This window comes from Salmo salar, chromosome ssa12, assembly GCF_905237065.1.
Source record: "Salmo salar chromosome ssa12, Ssal_v3.1, whole genome shotgun sequence".
Lineage (NCBI taxonomy): Eukaryota > Metazoa > Chordata > Actinopteri > Salmoniformes > Salmonidae > Salmo > Salmo salar.
In genome coordinates, this window is record NC_059453.1 from 67,354,989 (window position 1) to 67,374,784 (window position 19,796).

Below are 19,796 nucleotides of genomic sequence, written 5' to 3' on the forward strand. Positions count from 1 at the left end.
CCACTGATGCATTGTCTGGTCTCTTCTCTGCACCTGGGTCCAACTTTACCACGTCACAAATTTGTCTCCCTTTTTCTGTTGGAAATCAGACTGAAGCAGGCTTTCCTTTAGGATTTTGCCTGTTTAGCTCCATTCTGTTTCTTTTTATCCTGAAGAACTCCCTAGTCCTTGCCCATGACAAGCATACCCCTAACATGATGCAGCCACCACCATGCTTGCAAATATGGAGAGTGGTACCCATTGATGTGTTGGATTTTCCCTAAACATAACAATTTCTATTCAGGACAATAGTATTACCAGTAGTATTACTTTAGTGCATTGTTGCCAACACAATGCATATTTTGGAATATTTTTTATTCTATATACAGTACCAGTCAAAAGTTTGGACACATCTACTTATTCAAGGGTTTTTCTTTGTTTTTACTATTTTCTACATTGTAGAATAATTGTGAAGACATCAAAACTATGAAATAACACATATGGAATCATGTAGTAACTAAATAATATGTGTGAAATTAGATTTAGAATGGACCATTACAATGCACCTGTATCGAAACAGGTGCAGCAGGAAAAATACATGTCATCTATTGTCATAAGCGTCGTAAGGGACAGACCAAGGCGCAGCGGGTATAGTGCTCATCTTCCTTCTTTATTTAGAGAGAACACTCAAACAAAATAAACAAACGACGAAACAGTTCCGTAAGGCACACAGGCTAAACAGAAAACAACCACCCACAAACCCAAAGGGAAAAAGGTCTGCCTAAGTATGGCTTCCAATCAGAGACAACGAAAGACACCTGCCTCTGATTGGAAACCATACTCGGCCACACATAGAAAACGAACCTAGAAAATGAAAACTAGAACAAATCCCCTCTAAATAAACCAACCCCAAAACAACACCCCCTGCCACGCCCTGACCATACTACAATGACAAATGACCCCTTTACTGGTCAGGACATGACATCTATGCACTTAACTAGCGAATGGAGGATGCTTTTCCCAGTGTTTTTTTTTTCTTCATGCCAGCCAGGTAGGCTATACTCCTTTTGTAAATATAAGCAATGTGCTTAATATTAGGAAAGTTGAACAAGAAAATATAGTAGGCCTAGCCTATAGAAAGCTGATCCTCTTTTCAGTAGAGGTCATCACTCTGCAATTGCATAGCCTGTTGAAATGTTGCGCAACATGACTTCATGGGCTTTCAAAGTGTTTGATTAGATTTTCAAATACATTTGCATTGATGTCAGATTGATTAGAGGGACAATAGAGTGCTCAGTTCCAGGCAGTTAGCAAGTTTGGTAGACTACTAATGACCATCAGCAGCATCAGAGCTTGGGGAAACCTAATTACCGTGACTAAATGGTCACGTGGAATTTGACTGCCTTCATGACTCGTGACCGCCGGTGTGGCGGTAATACGATCACCGCAACAGCCCTAGTCACAACAAAATGTGAAAGAAATCAAGGAGTGTAAATATTTTCAGAAGGCACTGTATGCCCTTGGTGACCCATTGATCATGTTTCTCAGGATTGTATTATCTGCATGTTCCTGTTGTGTTTACATCAATCACACACAGGCTATTGCAGGGGTCTCAAACCCTGTTCCTGGAGAGCTACCCTCCCATAGGTTTTTAATCCAGCCCACTTGTAACTAACCTGGTTCAGTTTATCAGCCAGCTATTTATTAGAATCAGGTGTGCTAGATTAGGTTTGGAGTGAGCCTACAGTAGTAGCCTAGATTTCAGAACAAAACTTTGCTCAATGGGTGTACCTCAGCGCTATTTAAATAAACCTTAAAGGCTTTTGTTTGTCTGTGTAGAAAATTATCACACAGCATCAACTCTACAGAGAAGTAAATGCCAAAAATACACATCTTACAGCTGTGCATGTTTTTGCAGTGCATGTTTGTTTTTTGCTAAAGTGGTTTAGTCAGTGCAATTTTTTAAATTTGTTTTTATTCAAAGCAGCTGGCCCCAAATTAATTATTCTTTTGTTAACTAGATATTCACTGAAACAATATAGGTGAAGTGCTGCAGACTGTTCCACCTAAACTCTTAGCCCTCACTGCAGCCATTATAACACACACAATGGCTTTCAAATTATGTAAAAGTTACCTAGTACTTGTATTTTTATAAATCTTGTCTGTGGTGATCTGAACACCAGCTGGCAGTTGTTGGCGTGCTTTCATGGCACAGTTGCTCTGTAGGCGGAGTGATGCAGCTGTTGATATTGTTTCATGCATGGGATTGAATGTCTGAACCAATGCAGATCTTGTCCAGAGTTAATGCCCATGGGATTATATAGAGGTTCCCATGCAAATTGTTAATGAGCGTGGATTATTTATTTCATCATGAGCTGTACAGGACATGTATGCAACGCAAGGCAGAAAGGGTAATGTTTTCGTTAGTATCGTTCACGTGACCCAATGTTGACATGTATAATATGAAATGGTTGTTGTGTGCTGGAAGAGACTATACACTGTATGTGTATACACTTATGTACTCTTTATAAGGAATTATGTGAATCATGTGGAATATTCTTGTTTAACTTTATACATAGGATTTGGGGTAAATTAAAATATACTGTTTTTTTATATACAGTTAAATTAAGTAAATTATTGCTCTTTGTTGCTTTGCTCTGTCTGGGCTTTTGTAGGCCTACTATACTGTTTACAACAATAGCTGTTTACTTTGTATGTGGGAGGTTCAGTGTATTGTGGAGTTTTTGCGCACAAGTGAAAGTGGGAGGAGAAGAGATGTACAGGCAGAGGTAGTGACTGATAGTGATTGTCGTGACTAGAAGAAGTGCATCACTGCTGTTGTATCATAGTGTAAAAGATGGGGCTGTCAAAATGTTGCCACAGCATAAACTGTCCTCTGTGTGACCTCCATTTCTAACCTTCCCCTACTTCATATGGCCATCACCCAGTCAGTTCTCAACAAAAGTAAATAAAGGATTACTAAGTGAACAGTCATCTCCCACATCGGTTAGCTCTCTTGTTTTTGCTGTCTCTCTGTCCCCCAGAATAGGATATGGCCCTCACATATCCCATGGGGCTTTGCTGCTCTGTATTTCCGTCGATGGTGGATTTTTATAATGGCTGAGAAGTGACTCTCAATAAGTAATGAGCCTACGCCAGGCTTGTGATGTGGATCAAGAGAATGCATGACTGCGTTTCATCCAGCCCCTCCCTTGTACTGACTGACTTCCTCCATTATGTTTGGGCTGAACCAACAGCTCCATGAAAAAGCGGGAGAGAATCCTGCTGCAATGCTTCCGAGGATTAGGGGATTTACAGGAAAAAGCTTCCGAAAGTTAAGCTTACAGGACAGGAAAATGAAGTAGGACAATTGGTAACATTGGGAATGTCTGAAACCAAAACACTGAGGGAGGTAGGGACCTAATCTGCTTTTTCAGTGACAGCTTTGTGTGGAAATGAGTCCACAGGTAGACGAAACACATTTAACAAGTTGCTACCCCCTCTCTCCTCATGTAAGAGAAGGGTTAGGTAACTGGATGTGACCAATGTTCCCGCAAGAAAAATGTGTCACTGAGCAAATTTCAGGTCTGCTGAAGTTGAACATTGTGAAAATTGTGTGCAACTTCCAGCACACGTTTACTGTGAACACTGAGGCTGTACCCACTTTAAGTTACAGTTGTAACTGTTGTCATGTAGGCTACTGTGGGTATTTCATCATATTGTGGGCCTGCCAGAGTGGCCTACCATCAAAAACAATGGAGAAAATGCATCCCATAACATTTTAACATGGAACTAGCTGTTCTATCATTCAGCCAACAGTAGCAGCCAATGTGTATTGTTCAATGTAGGGCTACATTCAATGACACTTCTGGGAAAAAAACGCAGTGCTTGACATTAACCTGTTTATCCACTTGTCCATCAGACAAGGTCACTGAAAATGTTATGTTGTTTGATGCAAGAAACCACTTTACAAAATAAAATTCATTATTATTCCTATACCATTATTACAGAGATTCAGACAAATTATCCTACCCTCGGCCTATTGGCTACATAGGCTTGAATAAGCTGTCTCAAAATACAACACTGCCCCTTTAAGACAAAAAAAAGCTCTTTACCTGACTCGCTTTCAAAGATGTCTAGAACTGTACACGTTATGTGCTCTTGTAGGAAGCAATCACTCCCCTATTTCTGATTACAAATGATCTATAACTGGGCTAGTAACTCACTAACTAGCAAAGGATTATAACATAATGTGCACACGTGGCTACATGCAGCTCTTGCTTTGATCGCAAGTGCATTTACTCATGACCGCTCATGCTATTAAAACAGTCCAGTTCAAAGTAAATGAAACAGATCCATATATGGCAATGGTCTATTTGCATATAGGCCTATTGAAGCTCTGATTGTTTATGCTGCACCGGTCTGTGTAGAATACGGGCTCAGTAGTGCGTGTCAATGCAATAGAATCCTAATCCGATGCATTGTGCCTACAACAAAATATCTTGCATAGTTAGTTTTGTTTCAGTATGTTGCTTTGAAAGTGGATAATATTGCGTTGATTCGATCACAATTGCCACAGCAAAGGGAAACGTTGATAGTGTTAGCAGGGAAAACTCTAAAACAGTGGTCACCAACCTTTTCTGAGTCAAGATCACTTTGAGTCAAAATTCATGACTTAAAAAAACATAAGCCTATGCAACATTAACCCATTTAAAAACAGTCCTGTAGCAATGAGGTTTGTGCAGTAAGCTATAGGCCCAATACATTATCACCGCATATTGGCTTTGCTTGAATCCCCTGCCAATGCATTGTTGTTCGGCCATTTAAAAAAATTAAATTTAAACATTTGAGGTAGGCTATATGATCACACCGGCAATAGATCCGTTGTGTTACTTGTGAAGCACAGCTGAGTGAGCATACGTTTAAATAATTGTATTTTTATTTTACAGGGCTGATTGTTCCTGCATCTGATGGTCAGTCTCAGCAGAGGGAAAGAACTGCAGACTGAGTGTATGCCTCTCAACATCCCTCTGTTCTCCCTTTCCTCCACAGACACTGACCAAAAAGTGACACTGTCTTCCAGCTGATGGCGAAACTGGAGTCGCACCGCATTTTTTCTGCCTCATGCACAAATTGATGTTGTTACTCCTATTGAAAAGAAGTGAAATATTCCTCAATATTAAAGACCCAAGCCGCTAATAATAACAATGCAAGCCTATTGATACACTTTCCTACTCATTCATTACTGCTGAGGTGCTTGTTGTAGCGCTGTCCCCCCGCCTACTTTCGTGATACAAAACTAGGCAACGGTGTGCTTTAGGACCATGCGGACACCTCCGAGCGATGTCCCCCCCCACTTCTAAAACCAAAGTTGCGCCCCTGATTTTATGGTTTATAAAAGTGTTGAATACAAAGTGTTGATAGTGCTGAGTAAGAAATTAAACATGAACTCACTCATAAAAACACCATATCTTTGCTGTATTTGTTGACAGTCTCTCTCTCTAGTCATGGTTTTAAACGTTTTAAAATCTCACAGTATCAACTTTGCTGTAGCTTTCTTTTATGCCTGCTGCGTTACTGCAGACACGGTCATCTGAGCCATCCCATTGGCCAGCGGTAGGCCTATAGTGCACTTGATTTGCTCTCTGGGCCTGCCGGGAAGGCAGACTTTGTACCTTCAGACACATGAAATGGTTAAAAATGGCAACAGTTCACCTACCCAGCGCAGGGCACCTGCCACCAACAACCCGAGACAAATTAAAAAAATAGGAACACAAGGCTTTATCGTTGGCATCATGGAGATGCGATCGACCGATTGGTGAGCACTGCTCTAGAAAGTTGAGTGAAGTTTCATCTCGTGCTTCTCTCTGTGGGCTGATATTTTGTGCGCAGCTTAGAGGGAACATTGGACGTGACCTTGAGATGTAAATACAAGGTGATATGTCAGTGTGTGCTCTTAAGCATATGGTATGAGGCCTAAAAATTAATTGCAAATGAATGAATGGAAAATGAATGGCATTACAATTAATGGCAATCTGCAATACAGTTTAATTCAATTATTGGCTGCAGTGGATATGGAGGTTATTCTAATTACTTTGAGTACCACTAAGAAAGGATTCGTTGTTGTGAGGAGGGAGCTTCATTCTTGTGGAGGTCTAGTCAAGTTAATGCAACCACCCACACTTACGTTGTCTTTAAGGCCACTAGACTGGAGACTCGACTGTGTTATAGACCTGCATCTTAATTGTGTCAGTGATCCTGTGTCTGAAGTGTTGCTTGAGGCCCACAGTGACACAGGAAGATATGCCAACCTAACTTCCAATGAAAACACAAGTGCCTTGTCAGGACTCAAGGATTTTAGTGGAAATAAACCCTCTCATCTATTAAGGACAGTTTTAATGTGACAATCTGTTAAATGTCCTCCGTGTTTGCTATATTGCTTTGTAAAATAGTAAAAGCTGTCAAGTGACTTGCAGTAACAGATTTAATTTATGTTTTTCTCTCACAGGACCAAAGCCCAAATCTGGAGCCCTGCGCTCGCTCTCTCTCCTCAACGTCTGGCACCTAGTATCCAACCCCTCTACTTCGTACCTACAGTACACTCTGAACTCTCCCTCTCTTTCTGTCTCTCTGTCTGTCTCTCTCTCTCTCTGCGCCCACCCCCTCCCAGCTCCCCCCTCAGCATCCCTGATGCGTAAGAACAGTAAGGTGACGCAGCGTGAGCATACCAGTGAGCATGTCACAGAGTCGGTGGCAGACCTGCTCGCTCACGAAGCGCCGCTCGACTACAAGAACAGTTCTCTGAATGTTGGAGGGGTACCCGGGAAGAAGATTGTTCTCGAGCCCCCCGAAAACGATGGCCGCCCGGCCTGGAACAGCAAGCTTCAGTACATTCTGGCCCAGGTGGGCTTCTCTGTGGGGCTAGGAAACGTCTGGCGCTTCCCTTACCTGTGCCAAAAGAATGGAGGAGGTGAGCGGCAGACCACGCCCCATAAGGACTGGCTGACTAAATAGAAGCATAACTGAATAACTCTTTCACAAAATACAGAACAATAATTATTTATTATTGTAGCTACGTCAATGGATGAGCAAGGTCATTTCCTCCTCATCTTCCTGTCTGCCTCTGATGAAGAGTCTAGCGGCAGCTGCTTTCCAGGCAGCTCAGTGACCCAGACTGTAGGAATGACATGCCAGGCACACTGGCCTGCCATCACAGTCAGGCTGGGCTGCCAAGAGAGAAGCACAGCTCCACAAACACCACTCTAAATATAGCTGTGCTATCGATTACTACTGGCACTGGGGCAGGCCAAGGCTCAACTGATACTCTGATCAACATGAAAGGGATACTCTCAATTAAACATTAATGGCTCTGTATTGTGATGATGATTTGATTTATTTTGTCATGTAGTTACAGGTGCACATTGTAAGTCTTTGCTGGTATAGTAGTTCAGAACACCCCTATTTGTTAGGGCAGGTTGGCATTGATGTACTGGAGGCAGCTCTGCAGAGTGGTCACTAGCTGATTTTTAAACCTAACCTAACCCTAACCTTAACCACCCTGCAAAACCCTAATGCCTAGCCCTAACATTAAATGAAGGCCAATTTTGACTTTGCATCTAGTGGAAATTGCTCAGATTTCTTACTATTGTATGTTTTGTACTTGACAGTGTTTTGCAGAATGTGCTAAATTTAGCTTCTGCATTCCCTTGCTCTAACATAACCTAACCGCTCTACCATAAATGTATAAAAACATGCCCCATCGGTTTTAATGAGCATCACACCTCTGACCGTAAAAGACCACATCTCTTACCTCTGGTCATAGAAATGACGATTAGGCATGCTCAATTCACCTCCGAAAACTCACGGTCTCCCTGTCTTCACCAGATAATGACTGATGTGTTTGGTGCACCAGCCCTGTTCTCTCACACACCTTCTCTTCCTGATTTATTGCTAATAGGCAGGATTTAAAGGCCCCTATACCCAAGCAGCCTCGTCGTTTGACCAGGAGAATGGACATCTTTCACCCCCTAATTTACCTCCAGGCAGCAAATTACAGCCACATTAAATGGCTCTGTGGTGTTAGGTGGTTATCGCTCTGGGCCTTCTTCCCCCTCCTCTCTCTCTCCTTCTCCCCTTCCAGCGTTCTCTGCTTCTCTTTCATACACATGTCTTTACCTCAGTTTGCATGCTATACACTATATCAGGACTGTTAGCTGGCCCCAGTTCAGATAGGCTGCAATTGATTGCAAAAAAGTTATATATATATATATTTTTTTTAATCCAATTTCTTACCTACATCCAATAACCTGGTTCTATTTCTTCTTGACCTCATGTTGAATTGACATTAGTAACAACTCAATTAAAACAAGACATTGAACTGCCGTCTGTGTCCAGTGGGTTATGAGCTCTAGGCTATGTAACTGGTACTCCTGAAGTATTATTAGTGCTCCAGCGTAAGTCTTAGCATCCTGATGATCAAACACAGTAACATCCAGATTAAGCCTCTCTTGGATTAAGCTAGGAAGCACCACATTTAGACATCCCCCATAATTCAAATCAAATACTAAAATAGACCTTAGTAAATCACTGGTTGGATGGGCTCTGACTTGCAGGGTGGGAGAGTAATAGTGACAAGTGATGCAGAAACTGTCAAGTACAAACAGACAGACACCATAGTGTCCTGAGGCTCAGAGCTCTGGCCTCTCCCCTGACTCACTGAGTTGGACTTCATGACCATCAACTACATTTACATTTTAGTCATTTAGCAGACACTCTTATCCAGAGCGACTTACAGTAGTGAATGCATACATTTCATACATTTTTTTTTCTGTGCTGGCCCCCGTGGGAATCAAACCCACAACCCTAGCGTTGCAAACACCATGCTCTACCAACTGAGCTACAGGGAAGGCTAACTAGAGGGTTTGTCTTCCTGTCACCCAGTCTGTCCACCTCTCCCCTTCCCCTCTGGCTTTGTAACGATACACAATGAATTGTAATTAGTGTTCTAGAAACAGCTCAGAAGAATAGAGCCAGGGTCCACAGTAAATGTTAAGTCTCTCCATTGATGCAGCAAGGGAGACAATTGAAACTTGTGCATTATTTCAAAGGAAAGGTGTTCCACATTTTACACAATGCTTAGTACTGTAATATCACACATACAGTATGTGTACTACTCATGTACCTAATAGTCTATTGGGAGAAATATAGCATGATCACTTTGACCCCTTTCTTTCAGGTGCCTATCTGGTCCCGTATTTCATCCTCCTCATCCTCATCGGCGTCCCGCTCTTCTTCCTGGAGCTAGCGGTGGGCCAGAAGATCCGACGTGGGAGCATCGGGGTGTGGAACTACGTGTGCCCCCACCTGGGTGGGATAGGGGTGTCCAGTCTAATGGTGAGTGTCAGTGAGGATGGTGTCTTTGGTTTAAGGTTGCCTATTATCTCACCTCTTGGTTGAAGTTGAGGCTGGAAATCAGTTTAACTGGTCACCCTCCAATCATCAGCTACATAATGCTATAAGTTTTAACATGATTTTGGTTATGTCATCTGTTTATGTTCTGAAGTGCTTGTTCCATGTAACAAAATAGACAGTGTCCCAAGAGAAAAACAGTGTGACTGACCACAGTGCACTCCAGAGGGAACAGAGAGGGTCAGTCAGTGTGATAAGGATAATGGATGCTGGATGTGGGGTTTATCACCAGGAGCTTCAATGAATGGACTCTGATTTCAATAGAAACTCTCTACGTCAGTGACTCTGTGATTTATTAAGTCAACTATTTTCTGCATATACCAACACTGTGTGGCCTCTCCCCTGACTATTTCCATGCTTGGCTGCCTTAGCATACTGTTTTTACCACATGCATTGTGGTGCTGTCACCAGCATTCTATTTAACACCCTCCAACCCGAATCTCTTTAAAGGCCCAATTCAGTCGTTTTTATCTCAATGTCAAATTTTTTGTAGGGAATAGTTAAATACTTTACTGTAATAGTTTTCCATTAAAAGGGTTAAAAAGAAAAAAAGAAACTTTTTAGCAAAAAACTATTTCTCAAGCCAAAATTTTTCTTGGACTGTCTGGGAGTGATCTGAGTGGGGAGGGGGCGGGATATGTAATCTGAAAACTAGCTGTTATTGGCAGAGAGGTTTGGAACTCTCTTTGTTATTGGTCTATATTAACGTATTCCGCCTAGTGATGTCACCAGGCAAGCCAAAACTCCACCCGTGCAAAACCTGCTGATTAGAAGGTTCTGTGCAGATTGTATTTTCAACCAGCAACTATCAGGAAATAACACTGATCAAATTTCTTCACTTTTACATTGTTAGTTTTATCACTTGCTGTACATTATGATACAAAACATTATGGAAAAATGAATTCTGACTGCACTGGGCCTTTAAGATAAAAGCTGTTGTTCATGCTTTCTGTGTATATGCCAGTTTGATAGGATGGATCAATTTAAATGGCTCCAAGTCTTGAATTTGGCATATTGGACATTTTGTGACTTACATCACATAATCTCACTGTCACAACATCACATAACATGCCAACCTCCCGCTTTAATAAGAGATAGGTGGATCATTTATTTTGGGAAGCTTTCACTGTCCATTTCTGAATATTGTGAGAGGAAATAGACCTTGTGTAAGTCTGTTGAACTGGAATGTATAATGAATAATCACTAATGAGGCAAACTCTCTTTAGGGGATAGATAGATATGCCTTGATTTAATTGAGCATAGCAGGTCTAAACATGGATCCCCATGTCTGCATCACCTTACACAGCTCAAAACAAACATACTCTGTTCCATAAGATGTGACATAAAAAGGACTATAGATGAGTAATATGGATAATGTCCTAGATAATGAGAGAGAGGCAGAGATGGTGGGGGGGTTAGGGTGTGAGAGAGAGACAGCCCCTCGTTGGTGTTGTACGTGACTGAGAGTGGCAGCTATAAATACCTCTTAAGAGGTCACTGTGGAAATGGCTGAAAGAGTGTACTTCAATTATTCATGGCTTCTCAACCTTGTTTAGCTTCTGCCTGTCCTTGTTGACATGGATGCTCAGAAGATTTAGCAGACACTCTTATCCTGATTACACTCTTATCCTAATAGCCAGTTAGTGTTAAGAGCCTTGCTCAAGGGCACATTGATAGATTTTTCACATAGTCACTGGCCCAATGCTTGTAACCACTAGGCTATCTGCCACCCCAGGAACATGAGAAAACAACATACTCCTGCCTATATAGACCATCTGAATGAGAAATATATTGAAATTGCCTCTCACGGTACAGTAGTGTATATATCGATATTCACACATGCACTTGCCATTTGACTGAAAGAGTGGCATCAACCAGCAGTGACAGGGACTCGTGCAGAGGAGCACCTCAGGGATAAGTGTGAGTTCCATTGGACTTTCTTACTCTAACAGACTCTGCTTCTCCTACATTCCAGGTGTGTGGCTTTGTGGGGCTTTACTACAACGTCATCATCGGCTGGAGCATCTTCTACTTCTTCCAGTCCTTCCAGTACCCACTGCCATGGGCCGAATGCCCTATCAGGAGGAATGGATCATTAGCCAGTGAGTGGATGCCAGAACTGAACAGCGGGACGGAGGAGAGATGCAGAGGGCAAAGAGAATGGAGTCATAGAACTCCTCTGAACTGTTTGATCAAGCCCAAGCAGCTGGGTGACCATGACCAATGTGGTTTGCCACAGTTTGTCTCACAAACTAGAAAGGATTCAATGAATATTGAATTAAACCTCTCTCCTTTTTTTAATAAGGCCTGTATTTCATTAATCAGATATGACTAATTTCCATCTTGATATACACACTCATTTTACCCTGTAGAACAATCCAAACACACATTTGTGTTTTGTAATTCAATCTTCCAGTTCAATCCAGTTTTGGCCAGGACGGCACTGAATCACACATCTAACTAGATCAGCTGATGGTGTTAGCTTACTTACGAGGATCCTTCATGACTCAGATGGACATAATCCAGATTAAATTCCATTGAGACTTAGATTAGAGGTGGTGATAATACAATCCCAGCGGTTCCAAGAATCACTCAGCCCTCTCCTCTCCTCTCCTCTCCTCTCCTCTCCTCTCCTCTCCTCTCCTCTCCTCTCCTCTCCTCTCCTCTCCTCTCCTCTCCTCTCCTCTCCTCTCCTCTCCTCTCCTCTCCTCTCCTCTCCTCTCCTCTCCTCTCCTCTCCTCTGCTCTGCTCCTCACATGACTCAGCAGTATGAAGACAGTCAGCCACCAGTGAGCAGGGAGGAGAGCAGCTGTAGCTGGTCAGATAGTCCTGTTCCAACAGAAGGTTTCTTACACTGACAGACAGAGGCATATTGCATGGTGTTGCAAGTCATCATGTTACTGTCTAATCTAGTCCCTCCAGGATTCCGTGATTCTGCGATCGCAAATCTTTTAGCAAAATAAACCATTCCCCGCATATTATGTGAAGGTTTGCAAATTTGACCAAGCACCACAGTATTTCCTCGTAAAACAATCAAATCATTGCAATATTATTTCATAAAACTGACCCATCACCGCAGTACAAAAAGAAGGCTCGCAATTTACAACCAATCACCGCAAGTTTATCTTATATGGTTCAATCAAGCCATACGTCAATAAACGTTTTCTCTCATCAGCGCATTTTCGCAAACAAATTGGACAAAATCATCACATATTGCCATGCAAAATGTCAGAATTGCTGCAGCAAAATCAAGCATTTTTGTCCACAAATATCACAAAGTCCCAGCGAAATCCTGGAGGCACTGGTAATCATACAATACTACACACACAGATGCTAGTATTGTATGTGATTCCCCATAGGTTTACTCTTTACAAATGGTGGTTTACTACACCATGCCACACTCCTACACTACAGTACAGTGGTATTTGAGTTTTTCCACAGTGGCATTACAGGTTGTCTGTAGAATTGTCTTTAATTCTGTGTGGAGAAAGTGACCTCTTGCCATGGTCATACAGATGTAGGATTTTAATTTGATCACCCGGTTGCAGACTAACTTGTAGTGTATTTGAGGTTTAAACAGGCTTCTGAAGTCTGTAATTTTCACTTTAAAATGTCATACATTTTTCATAAGGGAATATCAAGTATCAACCCCTACAAAAATGTCCATTAATTATAATCCACATAATAATTCACATTTCCTGTTGCTGCAGGATTCCTTTCTTGCTGTAGCAAACTGGCTCAAATGAAGATCCTACAGTGGCAATAAAAAGTATGTGAACGCTTTGAAATTACCTGGATTTCTGCATAAATTAGTCATAACATTTGATCTGATCTTCATCTTAGTCACAACAATAGACAAACACAGTCTGCTTAAACTAATAACACACAAATTATTGTATTTTTATTGTCTATATTGAATACAGTACATCATTTAAACATTCACAGTGTAGGTTGGAAAAAGTATCTGAACCCCTAGGCTAATGACTTAACTAAAAGCTAATTGGAGTCAGCTAACCTGGAGTCCAATCAATGAGACGAGATTGGTTAGAGCTGCCCTGCCCTATAAAAAACACTCACAAAATTGGAGTTTGCTATTCACAAGAAGCATTGCTTGATGTGAACCATGCCTCGAACAAAAGAGATCCCAGAAGACCTAAGATTAAGAATTGATAACTTGCATAAAGCTGGAAAGGGTTACAAAAGTATCTCTTAAAGCCTTGATGTTCATCAGTCCACGGTAAGACACATTGTCTATAAATGGAGAAAGTTCAGCACTGTTGCTACTCTCCCTAGTAGTGGCCGTTCTGCAAAGATGACTTCAAGAGCACAGTTTAGAATGCTCAATGAGGTTAAGAAGAATCCTAGAGTGTCAGCTAAAGACTTACAGAAATCTCTGGAACATGCTAACATCTCTGTTGACGAGTCTACGATTCGTAAAACACTAAACAAGGATGCATGTTCATGGGAGGACACCACGGAAGATGCCAAGAAAACATTGCTGCACGTCTGAAGTTTACAAAATAGCACCTGGATGTTCCACAGCGCTTCTGGCCAAATATTCTGTGGACAGATTAAACTAAAGTTGAGTTGTTTGGAAGGAACACACAACACTGTGTGGAGAAAAAAAGGCACAGCACACCAACATCAAAACCTAATCCCAACTGTAAAGTATGGTGGAGGGAGCATCATTGTTTGGGGCTGCTTTGCTGCCTCAGGTCCTGGACAGCTTGCTATCATCGACGGAAAAATGAATTCCCAATTTTATCAAGACATTTTGCAGGAGAATGTTTGGCTATCTGTCTGCCAATTGAAGCTCAACAGAAGTTGGGTGATGCAAGAGGACAACGACCCAAAACACAGAAGTAAATCAACAACAGAATGACTTCAACAGAAGAAAATACGCCTTTTGGAGTGACCCTGTCAGAGTCCTGACCTCAACCCGATTGAGATGCTGTGGCATGACCTCAAGAGAGCAGTTCACACCAGACATCCCAAGAATATTGCTGAACTGAAACAGTTTTGTAAAGATGAATGGTCCAAAATTCCTTTTGACCGTTGTGCAGGTCTGATCCGCAACTACAGAAAACATTTGGTTGAGTTTATTGCTGCCAAAGCAGGGTCAACCAGTTATTAAAGTGTTCACATACTTTTTTCATCCTACACTGTAAATGTTTATACGGTGTGTTCAATAAAGACATACATTTATAATTGTTTGTGTGTTATTAGTTTAAGCAGACTGTGTTTGTTTATTGTTTTGACTTAGATCAAATTAAATTTTATGGCCAATTTATGCAGAAGTCCAGGTAATTCCAAAGGGTTCACATATTTTTTTCTTGCCACTGTACATCTGTAGAAAAAGGTAGACCCTATCATTCATGCAGGTGTCTGGGACCCCAGAACCACACTGCTCTGCACCAACTCTGACCTGGCCCCATGGTCACATGTCTGCAGTAAACACTTCAGATAAACTGTGGTTCATATTGACATTGGCAGGGTCAGATCAGCTAAACACAGAGACAAAGGTCGTTCAGACCTAGCGTTCACTTTGAATACAGTTCTGTGCTTCTGGAGTGACTTGCAGGAGTGGAGGAGTAAGAAGAAGGGAGATGGGAGAGAGAGATCCAGATAGACAGAGTTACTGCATGTAACCTGGAATGCCATCACTCATAGACAGAGGATAAAAATAGAATTATGGGAGGCCATCGTGATTTCCTCTGCTGAACATTGCCATCTACCTGACATAAATAGAGACTGGTACACTTACTTGACCTGGCAGTTTCTGTGAGTGCATCTGTCTCTGTGTGGGTGTGTGTGCATATTTCTTGTGTGTATGCGTGCCTGCATGTTCTCGCATGTGTGTGGGTGCATATGCATATATTTCTGTAATATGTCTGTATGACTGCTTTCTCCAGACTTAGATCCATGTATCATTTCCCCAAGGTTGAATTATAAAAGGTGAAAATATGCACAGAGAAAAATGTCAATTGTCTTGAATGAGGGCTCACGCTGTGCATACCAAGTACAAGGACGACCTTATTTACCTTTCCTAATGTACATCTGGGAGAACAAATCCAGGGGGGAGAGGGGATTTGGTTCCTGTGTAAACAGTCTCTCCCACATTTAATTTCTCTATCTTTCTCCCTTCTACTCCCCCTATCCATTTACTCTCCCTTCATATCCCTCCTCTCCCTCTCTCTCTCCCTCCCCTCTCTCTGACCACCCCCCTCCCCCTCACCCCTCTGCAGTCGTGGAGCCTGAGTGTGAGAAAAGCTCGGCCACCACCTACTTCTGGTACCGCCAGACCCTGAACACCACCAGCACCATCGCAGACAGCGGCGGCCTGAACGTCAAGATGACCCTGTCTCTGCTGGTGGCCTGGATCATCGTCTGCCTGGCTGTCATCAGAGGCATCGCGTCCTCTGGGAAGGTAGGGGGAGCGCTGTGGGGAGGAAATGGAGTGTTTGTGGGCGGGGTGTGGGTGGAGAGGGGCAGGGGGTATGGGTAGAGGGAGAGGGACAGTGGATGTGGCGGGAGAGGGGCAGAGGGCATCAGGAAGAGGGGCAGGGGGTGTTGGGGGGAGAGTCAAAAGAGTGTAGGGAAGATATATGATTTAAGAACATGACATGACTAAAAATTGCACTGGAATAATAGCCTACTGGACTGGATTCCTACCTTTCTCTGGCATGTATAGTGTAGTTATTGTACAGAATGTGTGACTAAGTAGTTTCCTGTGGTCTGTCAGGTGATGTACTTCAGCTCGCTGTTCCCCTACGTGGTGCTCTTCTGTTTCCTGGTGAGAGGTTTGCTGTTGAAGGGTGCTGTCGATGGCATTGCACACATGTTCACTCCCAAGGTGAGATTCAGAGGAGGCCGTTAACACACACACACACACACACACACACACACACACACACACACACACACACACACACACACTTGAATAACATGCAGTTTAAGAAGAAATATTAGGCACTACATTTTGTGATTTCTGTTTTGCATTGATATTTAGCATCATGTCATTCATAAGCCAAATGTATATGTTAATACATGTCCATCTTTCTAAACCTGAACCAGCCAGTATTACTGTAGTGATCTTGGTAATTTCATGATTTAGTCTAGTACTTAGAACACAGAGAGAAGCTTCCATTGCAGTTTGCTGTCATTTATGGGAAAAGAAGAGCTACTATACCGATATAATTTATAAACATTTCTAATGATTATAACCAATTAGCCACCTAGCTAACATGGAATTTGTAACACACCATACATATTGTAATGCATAACATATCATATGAAATGTATGATGGACATCCACAAATTAACACATAACATACCAAACGTAAAATATCATACTATTTTGGTGTCCCGGATTTTCTTTAATTATGTTACATCTACCCCTGAGTCCAAGTTTGTCAGCCAATGTGTTGCTGTGTGTTCCAGCTGGAGAAGATGCTGGAGCCCCAGGTGTGGAGGGAGGCAGCCACCCAGGTGTTCTTTGCCCTGGGCCTGGGCTTCGGTGGAGTTATTGCCTTCTCCAGCTACAACAAGATAGACAACAACTGCCATTTTGACGCCGTGCTCGTCTCCTTCATCAACTTTTTCACCTCCATCCTGGCTACTCTGGTGGTGTTCGCTGTGCTGGGCTTCAAGGCAAACCTCATGAACGAGAAGTGTGTCATAGAGTGAGTTCAAATCAAATTCCCTAGCAGCCGTCTATAGTGATGGTGGAGGGAATTCAAGCTGTTTATACAGAATTAAACTACTCTTTGCTCACACCATATATTTATTATCATGCCCTCTCTGTGATCAGATTCAGGATTTTTGCGGTGATCTTCATCTTGTGCTCTATCGACCATGTTTCCCTGTGGTCTCTTCAGGAATGGAGAGAAGATCCTTGGCTACCTGAACTCTAATGTGCTGAGTCATGACCTCATTCCGCCACATGTGAACTTCTCCCAGCTGTCCACCGTAGACTACGCTGAGATATACGGCGTCATCAAGACGGTGAAGGAGGGCAGCTTCGCCGAGCTGAGCCTGGACCCCTGTGTCCTGGAGGATGAGCTTAACAAGGTACAGTCTGTCTGTCTGGTCTCTGAGCTCTATCTCACCCAAACTGGGTCTAAATATGAACCAGTTCCACAACACCAAACCAACTAGGCTTTTTAAGTAAGCATTTCACTCTAAGGTCTACACCTGTTGTATTCGGAGCAAGTGACAAATAAACTTTGATTTGATTTTCTAATCATCCTTATACTGTACTTAACTAATATCCTTCTTGGCTCTTCTGTCCCCCCTCTCTCTCTTTCTCTCTCTCTCACAATATCTTGGTCTTCTTTTGCACCCTCTCTCCTTTGCGTCACTCTCTCTCTCCATCCCTCTTTCTCTGCAGTCTGTGCAAGGTACAGGCTTGGCCTTTATTGCCTTCACCGAGGCCATGACTCATTTTCCAGCCTCTCCCTTCTGGTCTGTCATGTTCTTCTTCATGCTCATCAACCTGGGCCTAGGCAGTATGATTGGCACCATGACAGGCATCACCACGCCGGTCCTCGACACCTACAAGGTCCATAAGGAGCTCTTCACAGGTCAGCCCTAAAAACCGCTGTAGTGCTCCCATTCTCCTCTATCATAGTTACAAACGCAGGTTGGCATTTATTGTCATGAATCTTGGCCTGGAGGCAGCTCTACAGAGTGGACACTAGCTTGCACAGCCACAAAGTCATAAAATCTGATTTTAAACCTAACCCTAACAACACTGCTAACGCTAATGCCTAACCCTAACCTTAAATTAAGACCAAAAAGCACATTTTTGTTTTCATGAATTTTGAAGATATAGCCAATTTTGACTGTGCAGCTGGTCTTGCTGGCTGACACCGCTTAGTTCTGCCTCCAGGGCAAGATTCATGACAATAAACGACAACTTGCATTACAAACACAAATTCTGCACTTTTCACCAAGACGTAGTGGGGTAACTACATAAGACTCATGAATTCTAAGATTTTTAAGTATGAATAGTTTTTTCTACTTTTGCTGTAGTCCTTTAAGGCTGAATACAAAGTAATAGCAATAAAAGCAATGGATTGAATAAATAAAGACTTTCTCATCCAAGGATCCACAAAGGTTTTACATAATGTGAAGGTTATTCAACTCTACCACAAAAATGCTGAAGACACTGCAAACTTTCAGACGAATGCCTTTACCTCATCTTGCTCCAATTCCCTCTCTATATTTTTCTTTCAGTGTGCTGCTGCATCATAGCCTTTTTCTGTGGCCTCCTCTTCGTCCAGCGCTCTGGGAACTACTTTGTCACCATGTTTGATGACTACTCCGCTGGTCTGCCTCTCACTATCGTGGTCATCCTGGAGAATGTGTCAGTGGCCTGGATCTACGGCACCAAGAGGTAAAGTATGGTGTCTCCTCAGAGAGCCCTATAGTGTCAGAAGTAGCTGTGTGTTTTTCATATGTATTAAGAGGAAAGTTGAATATGAGGAAGGATAAGATTAAGAAAGGATTGAGAAAGAGTCAAGTGTTCTAATTCTCAGAGTAAAAAACTCTACGGACACTTCGATAGCTTAAACCAAGTTAATTCTTCCCAGAGGATCAATACAGCTGCATTAGACAAAAACCTTTTCACACAACCACTGATATTTAACCCTTCCTCCTGAGTCTCCTCCTACACATCTGTATAAACTTAGTATCTTTACTGGACACTAAGTGATACGGGCATAAACTTTTATTTCTCCCTTAACGTGACCTGACCTGATCTTGACCCCCCTTCATTACTAATCCATGGCTCTTTCCCCTTATCAATGCCTGCCACATGTGATCGCTTTCCCTGCACTCAGCACATTCCAAGCTTAATTGCACACACTATATACTTTCCCTCTACAGATAACCATTAACTTCTGGTGTAGACCCTCTAACCTAACTCAATGGAGTTGGCTGGATCTATGTTAAACCCACCTGTGTGTGTGTGTGTGTGTGTGTGTGTGTGTGTGTGTGTGTGTGTGTGTGTGTGTGTGTGTGTGTGTGTGTGTGTGTGTGTGTGTGTGTGTGTGTGTGTGTCAGGTTTATGCAAGACCTGGAGGACATGTTGGGTTTCCGGCCCCACGCCTTCTATTTCTACATGTGGAAGTACGTCTCTCCTTGTTGTCTCATCGTTCTCATCACAGCTACCGTTATCGAGATGGCCATCAGCCCGCCAGGGTACAGTGCATGGGTAGAAGAACTGGTCAGTCAACCTGTTGGCAAACAGTGCAAAGTTTCATATAGACACTTTGTATTGACACTTATTGACATTTTGTGTATTAGCCTTGTTACAGAGTTTGCAGTCAGCACCAGAAGTATTTATT

General features: G+C 42.5%; 1 protein-coding gene across 2 annotated transcripts in view; it reads left to right on the forward strand.

Moving 5' to 3' along the window:
* LOC106565665 (sodium-dependent neutral amino acid transporter SLC6A17) overlaps positions 1 to 19,796 on the forward strand; it is a 29,500-nt gene that overhangs the window by 7,409 nt on the left and 2,295 nt on the right. Inside the window, exons 2-11 of one of the 2 annotated variants that reach the window (XM_014133010.2) lie at positions 6,488 to 6,949; positions 9,215 to 9,372; positions 11,423 to 11,549; positions 15,693 to 15,874; positions 16,190 to 16,300; positions 16,888 to 17,129; positions 17,325 to 17,517; positions 17,837 to 18,029; positions 18,685 to 18,844; positions 19,513 to 19,675. In XM_014133010.2, coding sequence (XP_013988485.1) covers positions 6,670 to 6,949; positions 9,215 to 9,372; positions 11,423 to 11,549; positions 15,693 to 15,874; positions 16,190 to 16,300; positions 16,888 to 17,129; positions 17,325 to 17,517; positions 17,837 to 18,029; positions 18,685 to 18,844; positions 19,513 to 19,675 — 1,809 coding nt within the window. In that variant the 5' untranslated portion in view covers positions 6,488 to 6,669. The remainder of the gene's footprint in view (positions 1 to 6,487; positions 6,950 to 9,214; positions 9,373 to 11,422; positions 11,550 to 15,692; positions 15,875 to 16,189; positions 16,301 to 16,887; positions 17,130 to 17,324; positions 17,518 to 17,836; positions 18,030 to 18,684; positions 18,845 to 19,512; positions 19,676 to 19,796) is intronic. The other variant, XM_014133014.2, reaches the window with a different exon arrangement.